The 18,046-nt window shown below is 40.5% G+C and overlaps 1 protein-coding gene and 1 long non-coding RNA gene across 2 annotated transcripts in view; one reads left to right on the top strand and one right to left on the bottom strand.

The window, feature by feature from the left end:
* LOC143126022 (uncharacterized) overlaps window positions 1–18,046 on the top strand; it is a 53,582-nt gene that overhangs the window by 31,090 nt on the left and 4,446 nt on the right. The window contains exon 3 of the long non-coding RNA XR_012987346.1: window positions 104–160. This is a non-coding gene — a long non-coding RNA (uncharacterized LOC143126022). The remainder of the gene's footprint in view (window positions 1–103; window positions 161–18,046) is intronic.
* Window positions 6,610–18,046, bottom strand: part of tradd (tnfrsf1a-associated via death domain) — a 31,701-nt gene continuing 20,264 nt past the window's right edge. The window contains exons 5-6 of the mRNA XM_076287937.1: window positions 10,817–10,943; window positions 6,610–7,071 (exon numbers count right to left, since the gene is read on the bottom strand). Coding sequence (XP_076144052.1) covers window positions 6,773–7,071; window positions 10,817–10,943 — 426 coding nt within the window. The 3' untranslated portion in view covers window positions 6,610–6,772. The remainder of the gene's footprint in view (window positions 7,072–10,816; window positions 10,944–18,046) is intronic.

Below are 18,046 nucleotides of genomic sequence, written 5' to 3'. Positions count from 1 at the left end.
TTCTCTCGCTGAGCTGTTAATGACCATTTCCAATATGCTAACAGTGAAATGGTCAAACATACTTCACAGGTAATCTCAGATTTTTTTTCAATTATTTTCCCAGGTACACCATCAACTTCATCCTCCATTCACGAGGAAGAAGCTGACATTGGATTTTATGGTACGGTGGTGTTTTTGCAAATGTTCAAAATGTTCCAAACTAATGCACAGCATATATATGCAACAGCAGTATTTGCACTGTCAAAATTTTTTATTTATATAAAGTGTGGGTGAATTTAAACTGTATGGCTATGCTGTGGTTCCTGTAGGCTTTGCGTGGGGTGGGTGGGTGGGGGCCTCCATGTCCATTTTGCTTGGGGCCCCCAAATTCCTTGAAACGGCCCTGCACATCTAGAAGAGTGGCATACACAGGTTTTTTAGTGCGTACGTTCGTTTTCTCTGAATCACATGTACTATCATTTCAGAAATTATCTAAGATCAAATGAAGGATGGTTTCTACGCAACATTTTTATAAATGAGGCCCCAGGTCTATAATTGGTTTCACCAATCATATCACCTGTTGTTGTACACTCACTAAGACCTTCTCTTTGAAGGATGTCATGAATTTGATTACCTATTGACAGACTTGTGTCCCTTCTTATAATTGACATTTGTTTCCTCATCACAGCTAGAATAATTTCAGTTTTGTTTTGAAAGATATGTCCCGCAACCTTTGCAAAAGAAATTGAATAATTTGATTTCAGATGGGTATCGTTGTTTGCATTCATGTTAACCCAGCTTAAATTTTTTCATGTTTGCTATTGTTGCTACAGTCTGTATTGGTTAATCCATCACTGCCGCCAATACTTCACTTTGTCATCGCATTTAGGTACCCCCACTATATGCTGATTGGTCTGTCTGTCAAAATGATTCATCTTGCAAATAGGGTTTCCAGACTATTCTCTGACGGCAAAAGGCAGCACAGACAGGCTAAGAAAAAAAAGGATGACTTGCAAGAATATTTAGATGGTATACTAGATTACAAAATGGCATACACATATAATACACACAGACCCATACAAAACCCATGCACAAACACTCAAGATGATAGTACAGTACGCTGTGTTTGGAAAATAGTGTCCCGCTGGATTTTCATGTAAAAATTGATTTTTTTGCATATTTTGCTAATATAGAGTCTAAGGAACAAGATTTCTTTTGTCTTCAAACTTTCACGATCCATCTTTAGTGTTTTTTTCTGTATGTTTTAAAAAAAGCGATTATATCTAGTCTGAAAAGTGATTCTAATTTTTTGACAATGAATTCCACTTTTTGCACACAAAACCCCCAGATAATGTAGAAAGGTGGTTGGTTCTAAAACAATATCCATAGTTTTCAAACTTTGAGTGTCTGAAAAGTGTAAAACCATCTCCACCCTTGTTGCCTATGTCAAAAACGATTTCTTAATCTTTGCTTTTCTTGATGCTTTCCTTGACCTGCCATGTCATTCTATTGTCTACCTTAAGAGAAATTTGTCTTGGAAATAATCTTATAATAGTACAGGCAACACAGTACACCACTAGGTGTCATAGGCATGGGTAGTAACAGTAAGTAAGGGACCGTTCGTGATTTATAAAAGGGGTCACCGGAGGAAAATAGGGGAGGGTCATGTCTTTTTATTCTTTGTTGAGGGGAGGGTCACCTAACTTTTTTTTGTCTAGGAGGGAGGGCCACCCATCTTTTGTATTAATGAAAACAGCAAAAAATCAAAGTGGCTTGTTTGATTGTTGATTTCTGTCGCCATATAACGTTCTCTTTCGTTCCATAGCTCTCTCAACATTGAGCAATGAAAATAAGGGAGATTTCCTGGGTTTACGCAAAATACGGAAAATGTCAACATTCGTCCCCATTAACGTTGGAAGGGTTGGAGCAACAAAGTAGCCTACTTTATTCACGCCTAACAGCCTATATCCATTTGGTCAACTTTCCAGCCCTAAAAAAGCTAAATTTAACTTTGGTTTACTTGTAGTTTACCTAACTTTAAACAGTGTGCATGCTTAACATAAAGCATATGTGCTTCATTCACATCCAGCTCCTAACGTTTTGACAAGCATTTCTACAAATTGACCTTGTTCCTGCCCATCTCTAGCTTTGCTGTCTCCATCCTTTCTGTTTTTGTTATTTGCAAAAAAAGATATAGTATTTATTGGTAACCAGCAACAAGTGCAATTTGTTATTCGCTGTCATTCTCTCTCCTGCCAACAAAAATGTGTTACGTTCCAAGTAGCAGTGCGTAATTCTGCTTCATAAAGTTGAACAAATACATTTGGTCATATAAATAGCCAGTTTATGGTCTACAGTGTAGTTGGTAAGTTATGGTAGGCCAACTTGGAGTGAATATACAGGGGGAATTCTTTGTCTAGCTGAGTAGCCTGCCAGGTGCGCATAGCCTACGGCCGAACACTGCAAGCGCTAATAATTCGTGCTCTCACGACAACCACGTCGTTAACTTAAATAGGCCTAGGTTAACGTCACTCTGAGTTTGCATTCAAGCAAGCAAAACAATGATTTGAATATATCTGTTTCTCTGGAAGGGCAAGGGGTAACAACAGGACAACACAGAGACAGGCCAGAATGCAGGACTAAGGAGTATTACACGAATATGGGATATTCTACGGGAAAATATATTAAAACGGCAAGACAGCGGGGAAACGTTAAAATGATAAACCCGGAAAAAGTTGGCATGTTAGGTATTTTTCGGTCCCTGTGATTATTTGTGAAATTGTGCACCACGGCCTTTTCAAGTCATTTGAGAAGGAAGGAGTGTAGCAAGCTCCCAAATTGACGCTCGTCTGAGAAATTGAGTTTTGGATAATGTTCAGCTTCGGCAGCTTTACAATGACTGAGGAAGCCTAGAGACGAGTCCATAGCAACAAGTTCATGTGTTGAATTTGTTATTACCCAGTGTGCTTTGTTGAATGGTCTCAATGCTTTATTGTTTTATTTCATGTGAATAATTACTAGAGGAGTAACTTTTCAAGTAGGCTAATGCAGTTGCAGGAAGTGTGCATTTAGTGTGCATTGTGTTTCCACAACAATGTTAGTGAGTAAATCTACTGAAATGGCCACCATCTTGGTGAAGTGTGATGTGTAAGATCAGAAAGCAGAGGTTGATTTTAAAGCGGTGGCTTATGATGATGTGTTATCATAGCATAGCGCGTAATAGCGTCGGCGGAAGACATCGACAATTGGTCAGGGAGGGTCATGTCATTTTTGAAAATGCTGATGGAGGGTCGTTGAAAATTATATAGCAGGCAGGGGAGGGTCATGCAACTTTTGATCGAAGCACTTAAAATCCCTCCGGTGATCCCGTTTATAAATAACGAACGGTCCCTAAGTGAGTAACAGTAGGCAAAATTAACAAACAAAAGAATATAAGGTACAAACAAACAGACAAACCACGGATGGCCCTCTCACAGCCTGAACTAGTACAAAAAAACAAATAACTAAAGGGAAAACATTGCTCAAACACTAAACCATGTGCATTTGCTCTCTTTAAAAGCAACAGGTTATCCACAGCCAACAAGCCTGGCGTGCGAGAAGCAAAGTCTTAGAATTAAGAATAAAGCCATGTTCTTCCAACAACAACAACCACAAACACCCATGCGCCAAAAATGTCAAATGACCGGCATTGTTCTCCCAGAGAGGAAGCTACGTATATGATCACCACCCATGGGTGGGCGTGTGCGCCAGCACTGCAGGTCAGCCTTTCCACAAACACACCTGGCTTTAAAGTTCACTGTCCTGGTAGCATACAGTACCTATCTACTGCCAAGGCCTGAAGGGGATGGGGAGAATATTTACTTCTGCTACACTGGCAGAGAACTCATGTGAAACAAACTGTGGGAGGTGGAAGGGGTTTGAATGCTGTCTGGCAGTATTATGAGTGGAACGTCTAAAGGGAGCCCTCTTCCTCATACAGCCTGATCTTATAGTGTGTGCCAATTCCATCAAGACACTCCACAATTTCATACTTGGTAGACACCCATGTATCCTGGATTTTGTGGCGACCGTGAAAATGGTTCTTGCAAAAGAGCTTACGTACATTATATTTAACACTTCTTGACCAAAGTCACTTACATACTGTATGTCAGCTATATTTCAAGGGATCACATTTTCCCCGGAGCAACTTGGGGTTAAGTGCCTTGCTTTAAGGGCATAACAGTGAAAGCCGGGAATTTAACCGACAACTTTCAGGCTACTGCACACTAGCCCAGCTCTTTAACCACTAAACTACCACTGCCCACTAGAAAAAGACTAGAGTGCCAGGTGGTAATATGGGTACAGTGTCAGGACCGCACACTGCAATCTCCCAGACCCACCAGGGTCTTCATCAGGCCTGATGAGGCGAAACGTTGCGTTATGTGTTATGATTGCAGTGTGCAGACAACTACTCTTCTTTTCTTGATAAGCTTTTTTGTCCTGCACTTGGCCTCAGTGAGGTGGGATGTGCATACAACCACTTTGAAGAGGACTACAGTGTTAGGACCACCATGCCTACGATATGCCGCAGCCTCTTCTAAGTGTCTCCTAGCACTAGCATAGACAGAAGTCAGGTACTCTTGATGTTGCCGCACCCAATCAGTCGGTGGACTGTCCCTGTGGTCACCTCCAGTATTTCCAAGTAGGTGGTCGACTGGTAACTGTGGCTTCTGACCGAACATCAGCTCGTATGGGGAGTGCTGTGTGGACTGGTACACAGTGGTTTTATAGGCGAACAGGAGCTGAGGGAGTAACTGGGGCCATTTACGCTTCTTTTCAGGGGGTAAGGTCCAGAGCAAGTCATGAAGTGTCCTGTTGAAACGTTCACATTGACCATTCCCCTCTGGAGGATAAGTGGTGGTTCTAGTCTTTGTTATGATGTAGGTGTAACACAGGTGCTTCAACAGCTCCCCCTCAAAGCTGCGCCCCTGATCAGAGTGGATTCTCCTTGGCACGCCATACAAATAGGATCATCTCTCAGTTAGAATCTTAGCTACGGTTGAAGCTCTCTGATCAGGGGTGAGAAAGGCCTGGGTAAACTTTGAGAAAACATTTGTGACTACCAGAACATTCGCTTGTCCTGTGCTAGCCCAATCCAAGAGAGTAAAGTCAATGGAGATTATCTACAAAGGCTTAGTGGCTAACATATTTCCCACAAAGGTTCTGGCTTGGGTTGTTTTGCTTTAGCAACCACTGTGCTCACACTCAGAACACCACTTTTGCACCTCATGCCACATCTGGGGCCAGTAGCACCTCTGTCATATCAAATCTGTGGTCCAGATGGCCGTGGTTGTTGTGTAGGCTAGTAAGCACTTCGACTCGCAACACCTTTGGCAGTAAAAGCTGCAGCACTGGATCCCTGGAAGGAGGAGCCTGGATCGCTCGGTGCAAGGTTCCATCTATTTCCTGTATCTGGGACCACTGCTTTATCAACTGCGGACTTCCCTTGGTTCACTCCACTTGTCTTAACGGGTATGTGGTGGTCATCCCTGTCACCAAAACCACAGGTATCTGGAATTACAGGGATCAGTCTCTTGCAGGACTTTCAGGTCTCTTTTGGTTCGACCAGGGATGGTGTCCACCATACAAGATTCTGTCATCCAAGAGTCTTGGATGTTGGCATCAGATCAGCTCAAGATGTTGTAATATAGAGGGCAAGCTGACAAACCCAGTAATGTTCCAGAGCGCCCAGTTTCGCTGACTGCAGGTATTGGAGGGGATTGTTGTCAGTGTACACCGTGAACGTGTTGCCCAGGAGATACCTGCCATTTTTTTCCGTGATTGCCCACTTGACTGCAAGGAGTTTGAGTTTCATGGCACTATGACATGTTCCTCTCACTTGGCCCCGGCTAGCAAAGGCTATTGGTCGCTGTAACCCATCCTTCTCCTGTGACAGAACTGCCCCCAATCCTGCATGGCTTGCATCCATCTCTAAGATAAAGGGACGACTGAAATCGGCATAACCTAGGACTGGCGCTTGAACAAGCCATTCTTTTAAGGCTCTGAATCCAGAAAAAGTTCTGAAGGCAAACCTGAACGTGACTACATTCAATGTTAACTATCCAATATTCAGATGTCTGTAATTGAAATGTATGCAAATTAGTGCATAATTAATGATATTGTTAAATTACATCCCTAAACATATATTTTCAGAAAACTTGTAATGCAAAAAAATATTGTCTCTACATAAATAATCAACTAGTAAAGTTTCATAAGAATATAAAGGAGTTACATTTTTTACCCTATTAACCCGTTCTATGTTGCCTATTGAGGCCAGTTTTAGGCCGCAAATGCTAATTAGCAGGTTTAAAACTAAAAAATCAGCTAAGTAAATATGATATTCAGAATCAGCACCCGAAAATTAGGCAGAATACCCTCTTTACCAGTGTTTTCTCACATTTGACCCACAAGTGATAGTAGTCCCAGTCTTAATTATGCATTATATAAATGATGATGTCATCTAAGTGTGAAAATGGATTGTAAAAATTTTAAGACAAAAAAAATCGTGTTCCTTAGACTCTATACTAGCAAAATATGCAAAAAAATTAATTTTTACAAGAAAATCCAGCGGAATTACACAAGACACCGTACTATGATGAGAAACTTTAATCTTTACAAAAGAAACACAGAAATGGCAGATGAAAGTTACAAAAAAAGCACATTCTAACATACTTAAGTCACTTGAAAGATGACCAATGGAACTGAATGACTTACGCTGAAATAGTTATCTTTTTGCCTTCCCCTTGCACAATAATCAATCTTTTGGTTTAATATCTAGCATAATCTCTGCTATGGTGGTCAATTTATTTTCCTCCAGTGCGCCAATTATACGGCCAAGTTTGGCATTTCTGCCCTCTGACTGGATAAACCGTCCCAATAGCTGATAGGCCTGTTCATAAAGTCCCTCCCTTTCATATTCATATGCCAAATTGTCAATAGCCGACCCTTTTAGGGCACGACACCCTTTCTGTAAGGTTCGTCCAACTCTCTTCCAGTCCCGCCCAATATGAGCTGCAAACCGCTGCTGATCTGCAGGAGTCAGCTGTCGGTCTCCTAGAAACATGTACACAGAACATACACACATAAAAAGAAAACATTTGTTCACACATACATAGCCTGTGTGTGTGTGTACATGACTGTATGCAAAATACCATGTTATACAACAATTGGGTTCTATGGAACTATTTATTTGTTTCTGATTGGCCGAGAGACGTTCCATGAGTTGGAATATCCCTGGACATTTCAACTCAGACTCAGCACAGCAAATAATAAATCACTCCGCGATACAATGCGAAGATTTGACACCCAGCTCTCCACTATTTCAAGCAATGGGTTACTCCTTAGCAAACCATAACGAAACAGTGCTTCACCACATCTGTGGATTAAGCCACACAGTCAACTCAATGTAAGTAAGATAAACGAGGATGCTAATTGTTCTCAGCATTGCCAGCATTGTGTATAATATGATTGTCACTTGGAGGAGACTTGTAGATAACTAACGTTAGCATAATTAGCTAACCGCTGCTAACGTGCTAGCATCGTCACGTCAGGCTGTGCAGTGTGCACAGTAGTGTAACATTTATTCACTATACATTAATAAAGTTGAGTGGTTCTGCAATGTAGACTTTGTTTCCGTTTTTTTGCAGTACCATGTCCCTTACATGACATGGCCCAGTGTCCTTGTAACATGCATGCAGCAAACCTAGATATGAATGTGATTTCAACATTTCTTTCAAGAAGACAATGTAAACCACAAAGACCCGTAACAGAGAATGTCTAATAAGGGGAGAACTGCCACTCTCGGAAAACTTCCGGTTTCTGAACTGGTTGCAGTTCCTTCTGTGGTTCCACATGAGGGCGCTCGTCCACGAGTGCAGAATGCATGGAGGTCTATGGAGCTGTACCCCTCAAAATCCACTTTTCTCGGGATATATTTTTTTTTCAAGTAATTTAAATATTGTATTCGAAAGGGGAGGCAAAGAAAATACACTTGGTGGAGTATTATATTTTTTAAAGTCACTTAATTGTTCTAAAAAGCCTTTCAAACGTGTCAATGACGTCACTCATTAGCACAATGCTAGCGTGTTATGGGCAACAACGACCCAAACTGTAAGAAATCAAAAGGACATAAGTACTCGTTCATTCAACTTTTGACCTATAACCCATGTTGAAGTTATACAAACTACAGTCAAATCTGAGATTTGTCAACGACAATCAGGTGAAAGAGACAAATTTAGCCGTCTAGCTCCATTGACTCCCATTCATTCTACACTCATGGCGATCGCCCCCGGTGGAAATATGGTGGAACTGCAACCAAAATTCGGTACAATGGGACTTAATACGGAGTGGCAAGGCTCTCCGTAGACGGGCTCTGCCCGTAACGAGGGGTCTGGAATGTTGGTTACCTAGCAACCAAGACGCTGTCTATTGAAAAGGGAACTATTTTTTGATGCGTAAGAACGATGTCGAAATTAACATTTTTAAACAATAATGGGGTGTTTTCAGATTATTTAGTTTGTGGTAGAATTGTTGTATAAAAGCAATATAGCACTCGTAATCGTGGGATTGGTCATGGATATTCCCACGGCTGTTGTTGCCTGCGCCACTCGGCCTCCGGCCTCGTGGCTACGGCCGAACAACACCCGTGGGAATATCCATGACCAACCCCACTCTCACTCGTGCTATATTGCTTAAATAACAGAATGCAGTGTCAATATATACCTGATGTGATTTGCAGTACTACTGAGGCACAAAGAATATAAAGCAAAATCTATAATAATGGTAATATTTTCTCAATACTTAACTTTCTTAGGGTAAGTTAAGTTAATGGATGACGATACAGCATTTTCCCAAAGCTCTTTCCCACAACCCTTAGTGGACACTGAAAAGTGAAGCATTGCCTTTTCAATGTATTCATTGCAGCAGCACCAAAAATATTTGCTCTCTGGGTCCCCCTACAGTTAAGAAGCGCAATAATAAACAAACTAAATATGTGTCTTTTGCCACAAAGTATGAACATTACTCCAATACAATATAGAGGCAATGCACCGACAGCAGTCTGTAGAAAGTAGCAGTGCTCCTACCTGAACACAGAAACTTTCTAGGTCGGTAATCACCTATAGAGGGCTGCTCAGACAATGGCAGAAGTGCCACTTCGTCATAGTATGAGGTTATGTGCTATCAAAATGATTTTGGAAACATTATGTTAATAATGCAAATGAACAACAAACTGAAATAAACTGTGAAATGAGATTATCATTGAAACAGAAGTTATACAAAAAATGCTGATTGTAGCATCTTCTGCCCCAAGGCTGCACACACGTCTAGTTTTGTTGGGAAACTGAAAACCCGTCTATATCTGCCCTACTAGATTTTTGTGCTGAGGAGCCGCTACTGGTTATGATATGAAGTAAGTGCATCACCCTAACTTGTCTTCTGGCACATCTGGCTGAACATAATGCATGTTTGCATTGTAATGCTATTTTGAGCCGTGTCAATGGTTTGAAAATTGCAATTTATTTTGACGTGATTTGATGCCCCTTGTGCTACAAGCGATAAGCTTTTTCGTTGTTAATGCAAAAACTGTTTTTAATGCTCAAAACCACTCCGATTAACATATTTATGCTCCCAAACCACATAACTACATACTATACAGTGTGAACCCATTAACATTCATAAATATACCCTAGGCTTTTATAACTACAGATCATTCCTTTAAAGAGAAATACCTGTGCATAGACAGGTCCTGGTTGGTAGGAAGAACAGGAATGAATACAAAAACTGACCATCGCACACTGCATTTAGTGACTTGACAATCATGCTTCCTCAGGTTCACTCCACAAAGTGTGTGAGCATTTACATGTGTGACAAGTGTCTCTAAGGTCAAATAATCCATGTCACATGGCTAATCAATCAGTCAATAATTGAAAACATTTTATTTTTAATTGTTTAAGACCAAACTTAGTTTCAAATTTGTGATGTATCTTGTACTTTAATAATGTTATAACTGGGCCTACTGATAATTTCTACTATATAACATAATGGGCCCTATCGTGCACTCAAGCGCAATTGACTTATGTATATTGTATATTGGCGCTTTTGTCTTTCCTATATTGCATTCAGCGCATATTGGAATTTTCCCACCACAGGCAGGCACACGTCAGTAAATTAGGGAATGCAATTGCGCCCACGGGGGATGTCCAGCGAAAATAGGAGGCACATGGAACAAGCGCCTGTTGTTAAAGGGAATGTGAGATGACGCTCTGATTGGTTTATTGCACGTTACGCCCAAACCACACCCACGAGTAATGTAGCTACTTCAGACCACCCCATTTTAGATTTGCGTCGGGCGCAACAGTCATTTATCCCGCCGGGAAAATAGCAACAGCGCCCAAGATCCGCCCACAAAGCTACTGTCTTCTACTGTTGGACTTACATAATGAATATAAAATAAATGCATTTTGTCTTCACAAATATAAATGAGCCCCGTTTTTGGTACCATTACTTGAAGAGAATTTCTTCAACAATGTATAACAAATTCAATATTATAGATTGCTTCAGGTCATATATGGAACATAGACTCTGGTACATTAGTGCACTTTCAGATTTCCATTTTTTACTCTGACAGATGAGTGTGTTTGTGTATAGGCAGTGATGCACTGCTGTACATGCATTATCCATGTATTGGAATACAAGTACTTACATTAGAGAATTTCACACTGTAATGTTTGAAAAGTAGTGCAAAATGCTCAATACATCTGGTGAATTTTGTATGCTGATCCACCCCAGTTATTCTTACCAAAAACTCTCTCCTGAAACAGAAAGCAATTGTTGGGTACTTCCTTTATGCGTAGGGTCTGGCAGGCATAACTCAGCTCCAGTGCTTGTTCCAGCTGTGTGATTTCATCATCTCTAAGTCTCACAGGCTGTAAGACAATATATTATTCATGCATTACAAGGGTGAAACACTATACAGTGCCCTCTACATTCAGCTCTGGTAAATATGAGTAAAAAGAGGTATGCAAGTATATATATATAAATCATCTCAGAATATATCTTGAAATAAAAATAAAAAAACAATGAGGAAAAATGAAAATGCCCATATAGTATAGTATAGTATAGCCTGCTTGGAAAGGGACCTTTGTCTATCTTGCCCCTGCACACAGTGAGGAGGATGGTAAGAGAAGCATTTTGGGGTCACTAAGTCTAAAAGAATATCTGAAGTGACCCCAGCATGTATTGCCTGTAAATCCAGTTCTATGCCCAGATGAAAAGAAAATTGAGCTTTTTGCCAACAAACATTGGGTTTGGCGTACATAGAAAAATGGGTATACGAACTACAGAAACTCATGCCTATGTGTACATGTAAGTATGGTGGAGGGTCTGTGGTGTTCTAGGGCTGTTTTTAAATCAAAGGTCCTGGGGACCTCATTAATTAGGGGTGCCTCTATCAAGACATTAACTGTGGGCCATGATTGAATTATCCAGCAGGTCAAAAAGTATGCCCAGATTCATGCAGAAATTACTGAACTTAAATTTAAGTTAATGTTATTGATCTGAACTCTGAGGTGAGCTTAAGAGGAGAAAGCACAAGACCGAACTTAGGAATCTTTATTAATGCTGTTTTGGCTGGCTGAGGTGTCTCTTGACTGGACCGAGTGGATCTGTGAGATCTGTCGCTGCCCCCTGGACTGCTGCCCTACTGAGCTGCTGCTCCAGTGTCTGGTTCGAGAGATCGGACTTGGACACAGGCTCTTCTGTAGGGGAATTGTCTCACTGTTTTCAATGGAGATGTCCACCGAGCTGTCTGCCTACTTTTGCCTCTGCTTGGATGGAGCAGGTTGTGCGGAGTTTCACACTGGCTATTGGGACTTGATGCTGTTTGAGTTTCACCGAGCTGCTGGTCTATGGGCTAGCTTTTATTTGTATCCCAGAAAAATCTCCAACAGCTGACTTGTGCTTCCGGGGCCCTCCAGATGACCTAGCGTTGGACAGATGGCCTAGCCTGGTTGGACTGTTCAAGAGCAACACGCTACAGCCAAATGTTGCTTGCAGTTTGTACTGTGTTTCCCATACATTGACACCACAATATCAACATTGACCACCACACAATGATTATCAATGTTGTACTATTTCAATTGGATGGAATTCTTTCATTGTAGATCTATGTGCACCTTTGTAAAGCCTCTACTTGTTTCTCTGTCTCTCAACGAATCTACATGCATGTTTAAAGGCAACATTAATAATCCTGCAAGGCATAGAAGATGACTAAAAGGCTAAATTGTGCTTAAATCTGGTTAGGGACCGTTCAGTATTTATGGAATGGACCACCGGAGGAAAATAGGGGAGGGTCGTGTCTTTTTATTCTTTGTTGAGGGGAGGGTCACCTAACTTTTTTTAGTTTAGGAGGGGGGGGTCACCCAACTTTTGTAATCATGAAAACAGCAACATTTCAAAGTGGCCTGTTTGGTGTATATTTTTCCATGTAGCTCTCAGTCTCAGTCTTCACACTTTGGGCACCCCTCTCTGCACACCACGTTTACCCCTCATTTCCTTCTTTCTTGCAGAGTAGCAAGATAAAGGCCTCGCGCTGCGGCTTTCGTAGAGACTCAATGGAGACTGAGGGACATCTAGGCACTAGCAAAGGTTCTACAGGGAATGTGATTTCTGGCGCCATATTACATTCTCTTTCGTTCCATGGCTGTCAACATTGAACATTGAAAATAAGGGAGATGCCCCGGGTTTCTCACCCAAAATACGGGAAAATGCCAACATTCGTCCCCATTAACGTCGGAAGAGTTGCAGTTGTAGCAACAAAGTAGCCTACTTTATTCACGCCTAACAGCCTATATTACAGTAACTTGGTCAATTTTACACAGCCCTAAAAAGGCTACATTTACCTTTGGCTTACTTTTAGTAAACCGTGCAACGTTAAGCAGCGTGCATGTTTAACATTAGTAAAGGGTCCATGTAATGCTTTGCAGTGCTTTGTTCCATTTGCTCCATCCATCTGATCCAAATAAAAAATGTAAAAATGGATTATTGAACAAATTGTTTTAACTGGTCATCAAATAGATAATTGCTGCTATTTTCTAAATATGTCATTAGTCACGCAAGATAAAGAAAAAAAAACTGGATTGGAAACAAGTAAAATTCAGTTAATATTGTTTTTTTGCCTTTTTTTACCGTTTTTGTTGGGGTGAACCATAAGCGTAGGGGGGTGACCTGATACACATTGGCGCGCGGTGTTGGTGATCACATTTTATCAGCGGATGTAGAGATGGAGGGCTATCAAACACAGTTCAGCTTGCATCAAGGTGCCAAGCGATTGATAATGTCAGCTCGAGATCAGAACTTCAGATGCAGAGGGAGACATTGCTGCATCCTGACACTTATGAGTATGTGTGTAGAATGTTCATGTTCTGGGAGGCTTTGGAGACCTACATGATCCAATGGACTTGAGCCGTAGTACCCTAGCAATGTAGGCTATTTGCTGTTGAAATTGATAAATAAAGTGTTAGTGTAAGTGTTAGCGTAAAGTGTTAAATAAGCAAAAATGTCCCATGTCAAACAGTGCTTGGGGTAGCCTGTATAGCCTAGACTGACGTCCATGGCAAAGCATTCTGCTTTGGGGAATTATTTGCTATGGCATGGCATGGCCATGGTATTCAAATAGATATGTTCAACATAGGCTGAAAGTTATGTTTAACGTGCCATCTCCCAAAAATTGGCGAAGTTTTAGTTATTAATCTCTAAAGTAATGAGTGAAAATCACGCACAACTTCAGGCAGCGCTCTCTTCCACCATCTAGCCTGGCCCAGCTAGATGGTGTTCTCCCCCCGGTGCTCGTGGTTCAGTCCAACCAAAAGCTCAAAAAAGAAATTTAGAAAATTGACGCATCATTTCAATGTTTAACTTCTGAACAGAAAACCGTACGGTGCTCAATTGAAAATCAAAATTTGCAATAATAACCCATACTGTGCCGTCCTAAATAATGGATAACAGATTTTTAAGCCTATTTTTATATTTTTTCATGTGAATTCTGCAAATAGAACATAGCACTGCAAAGCGTTACACGGACCGTAAAGCATACTTGTGCTTCATTCATCCACATCCAGCTCCTAACGTTTTGACAAGCATATCTACCAATTTACCTTGTTCCTGCCCAATCTCTAGCTTTGCTGTCTCCATCCTTTCTGTTTTTGTTGTTAGCAAAAATGTATAGTATTTATTGGTAAACAGCAACAAGTGCAATTTGTTAATCGCTGTCATTCTCTCTCCTGCGCAAACAAAAATGTGTTACGTTCCAAGTAGCCTAGTGCGTAATTCTGCTTCATAAAGTTGAACAAATACATTTGGTTATTTCACAGAAAAATATAAATAGCCAGTTTATGGTCTACAGTGCAGAGTTGGTATGTTATGGTAGGCCAACTTGGAGCTAACATACAAACAGGGGAAATTCTTTCGCTAGTAGCTGAGTAGCCTGATGGTGGGCAGGTTCGCACATAGACCGAACACTATGCAAGCACCAATGAATCGTGCTCTCGCGACAATCACGCCGTTAAACTAGGTTAACAGGTAAATAAAACAGGTAAATAAAACAGGTAAATTTACAAAAGATTCACTGAACAAAAATGCTGATGTGGTACATAAAAATGTAGCTAAAAATGTGGAGAATGCAATGCAACCAAGCATTTTGGACGATGTGGAGAGACAAGCCGGCAGCAGATTAAATACTCGAGAGAGAAAAAGATGCTGTTTTAAAGGAAGCTAAGACTAAGTAACTGGACACATTGAGGCCAAAAATATTGAGAAAGGAATGTTGAAGACGAAGGAGTGAATAGTGACAAGAGGCAAGCCGAAGGCTGCTGACAAGGGCCCGACGCTATTGTAAAGCAATTTACAAAAGATTCACTGAACAAAAATGCTGATGTGGTACATGAAAATGTAGCTAAAATGTGGAGAATGCAATGCAATCAAGTATTTTGGACGATATATTGGCACAAGCTGGCAGAATAGGCAACAGGCCGATGTGCATTTTATTTGGAGACTGTTTTGCAAGACAGAGACTGAGTTTGCTGCTGATATTCTGGGGTTAGGCTACAACATAGCCAATGTAGGACTTTAGCCTTTTAATATATTTGCTGAATTGGATCAGTCTTTCTAGAACAGGCAAGAGCTTTCTAGCCTCACGTCAGCAGCGCTGCATCACCCATATATATTAAAACAACCAGCGGATGGCGGGCGGGTGCGGTTTTGAAAATTGGTCAAAAAACTTTGGTGCAGATGGATGGCGGATTGATGGTAAGTTTTGCTATGCAGTTATGGTTGAAATAACAGCCCATCAGCGCATCTCTAGTGTGTGTGCCTCTCTCTCACTCAGAGGGGAGGGGTCGATCAAGCATGGATTCTAAACTCTGTGGGGGATAGGATCTACAATTAGATGTTAATTAATATTACTACGCTAGGTCAAGTCAAGTCAAGTTTATTTATATAGCGCATTTCATACACAGAGGTAATTCAATGTGCTTTGCATAAACAAAACCAAACAATAATAACAAATAAAAAGCATAGAAAGGCAATATAGTCAAAGAATAGTTAAAAGGTAAAGATCATAATAAAAAGAAAACATAAAACACAAGGTAAAATAATTTTAAAATAAAGGATAATTAGTAAGCAAAAAACAAAGGCAAAAGTAGTAAAAAAAGTAATAAAAGATAAAGTAGAATAATTGTCAAGGCAGATTCAGAATTTGTAACTCGGCACAGTTAGCAGAAAGCATCTGAGAACAGTTTGGTCTTAAGTCTAGATTTAAAACTGGCTACAGTTGGGGCCTTTTTGATGTCATCCGAAAGTTGATTCCACAGCTGAGCCGCATAGCAGCTAAAAGCTGCTTCACCATGTTTAGTTCTAACAGTAGGTTTTACTAGCAGGTTTTTCACCTGGGACCTGAGAGGACGCGAAGGTGTGTACTGCTGAAGCATGTCTGACAGGTATTTAGGTCCTGCTCCATTTACTGATTTATAAACAAGCAATAGAGCTTTAAAGTCAATTCTGTGACTTACTGGAAGCCAGTGCAAGGACTTAAGAATTGGAGTAATGTGGTCAGTTCTTTTAGTTTTTGTTAGAATCCTAGCTGCTGCATTTTGTATCATCTGAAGCTGTTTAATAGTCTTTTTAGGAAGGCCTGTGAACAGTCCATTGCAGTAATCAACCCTGCTGGAGATAAATGCATGAATGAGTTTTTCTAAGTCATATTTTGACATCAGCCCTCTGAGTCTGGCAATATTTTTGAGGTGGTAAAAAGCTGATTTAGTTGTCGCTTTCATGTGGCTGTTGAAATTTAGATCACTGTCAATTAATACACCAAGATTTTTAACTGTATCCTTTGCCTTCAACCCTTTTGTGTCAAGGAGACTGGCAACCCTAAGTCTTTCCTCCTTTTTACCAAATATAATTACTTCAGTTTTTTCTTTGTTCAGCTGAAGAAAATTTTGAGACATCCCGGTGTTGATTTGTTCTATACACTGACACATAGATTCAAGAGGACCATAGTCGTTTGCTGACAGAGCTAAGTAAATTTGTGTGTCATCTGCATAGCTATGATATGAAATCAAGTTATTTTGGATGATTTGTCCAAGTGGGAGCATATAGAGGTTGAATAATAGTGGCCCTAAGATCGACCCCTGGGGAACACCACAGGTCAAGGACGTTGGTGTTGAGGTACAGTTTCCAATGGCAACAAAGAAGCTCCTTTCTTGTAGATATGATTTTAGCCAGCTGATAACTATGCCTGTAAATCCAACCCAGTTTTCTAGTCTGTGTAGTAAAATATTGTGATCAACAGTGTCAAATGCTGCACTAAGGTCCAGTAGCACTAGGACTGATGTTTTACCTGAATCTGTGTTTAGGCGTATGTCATTGGATCCTTTAATGAGAGCTGTTTCAGTGCTGTGATTTGCCCGAAAACCAGACTGAAAGTAATCAAAATACCCATTTGATGTTAGGAAGGTGGTTAATTGATTAAAGACTACTTTTTCAATCATTTTGCCAATAAAAGGTAGATTGGATATGGGCCTGTAATTGTTTAGCATGGAGGCATCCAGGTTATTCTTCTTGAGAAGTGGCTTTACAACAGCTGTTTTCAGTGACTTAGGAAAAGTGCCAGACAGCAGTGATACATTTACAATTTGAAGGACATCCGCCGCTATGAGCTGAAAAACAGTTTTGAAGAAATTGGTAGGCAGAGTGTCTAAGACACATGTGGAAGAGCTGAGATTCTGTACCATTTTTTTAAGTGTTTCGTAGTCTATCAAGCTGAACTCTGACATTAAGTTTAGTTTCCCTCTGTTTGTTGCTGGAAGTTCAGGTTGTTGAATTTGTAATTGAGCAGATATGTTGAGTCTGATTTTGTCAATTTTACCTTTAAAAAAAGATGAAAACTCATTGCATGTATTAGTTGAGAGAAGTTCAGGTGCTAATTGTGAGGGGGGATTTGTTAATTTATCAACAGTTGAAAATAGAATACGAGTGTTATTTGAACTTCTATTGATAATGTTAGAAAAAAAGGACTGTCTTGCTTTGCATATTTCAGAGTTATATGTGCGGAGCATCTCTTTATGGATTTCATAGTGGATCTGAAGTTTGTATTTACGCCATTTTCTTTCAGTCTTCCTACACTCTCTTTTTAGAAGTTTAACTGCTGGATTTTGCCTCCATGGTGCTTTCTGTTTGTCCTTAACTTTCTTGAATTGTAATGGAGCAATGTCATCCATAATGTTTGCCATTTTTGCATTAAAGTGATCAAATAAGTCTTCTACAGAGTCTGACAGTTGACTTGACTTTAGTGAAAGTGCTTGCTCAAAGAGAGCACTTGTCTGATCATTTATGACTCTCCTTTTTACAATCATAGCTGTGTTTTGAGTGTGTGGGGACATAGACACATCAAAGAACACGCAGAAATGATCAGATAAGGCCAGGGGCTATATTTTGGGGCACCAGCGCATGGCGTACAGTTCGTTTTTCAGTC

This window comes from Alosa pseudoharengus, unplaced genomic scaffold, assembly GCF_046254945.1.
Source record: "Alosa pseudoharengus isolate Yale_2024_CS ecotype anadromous, Long Island Sound unplaced genomic scaffold, YU_APseudo_1.1 YU_APseudo_1.1_scf_16, whole genome shotgun sequence".
Taxonomy (NCBI): Eukaryota; Metazoa; Chordata; class Actinopteri; order Clupeiformes; family Clupeidae; genus Alosa; species Alosa pseudoharengus.
Note: the sequence above shows the minus strand (reverse complement) of the source record. Positions and strands in the feature narration are given on the sequence as shown.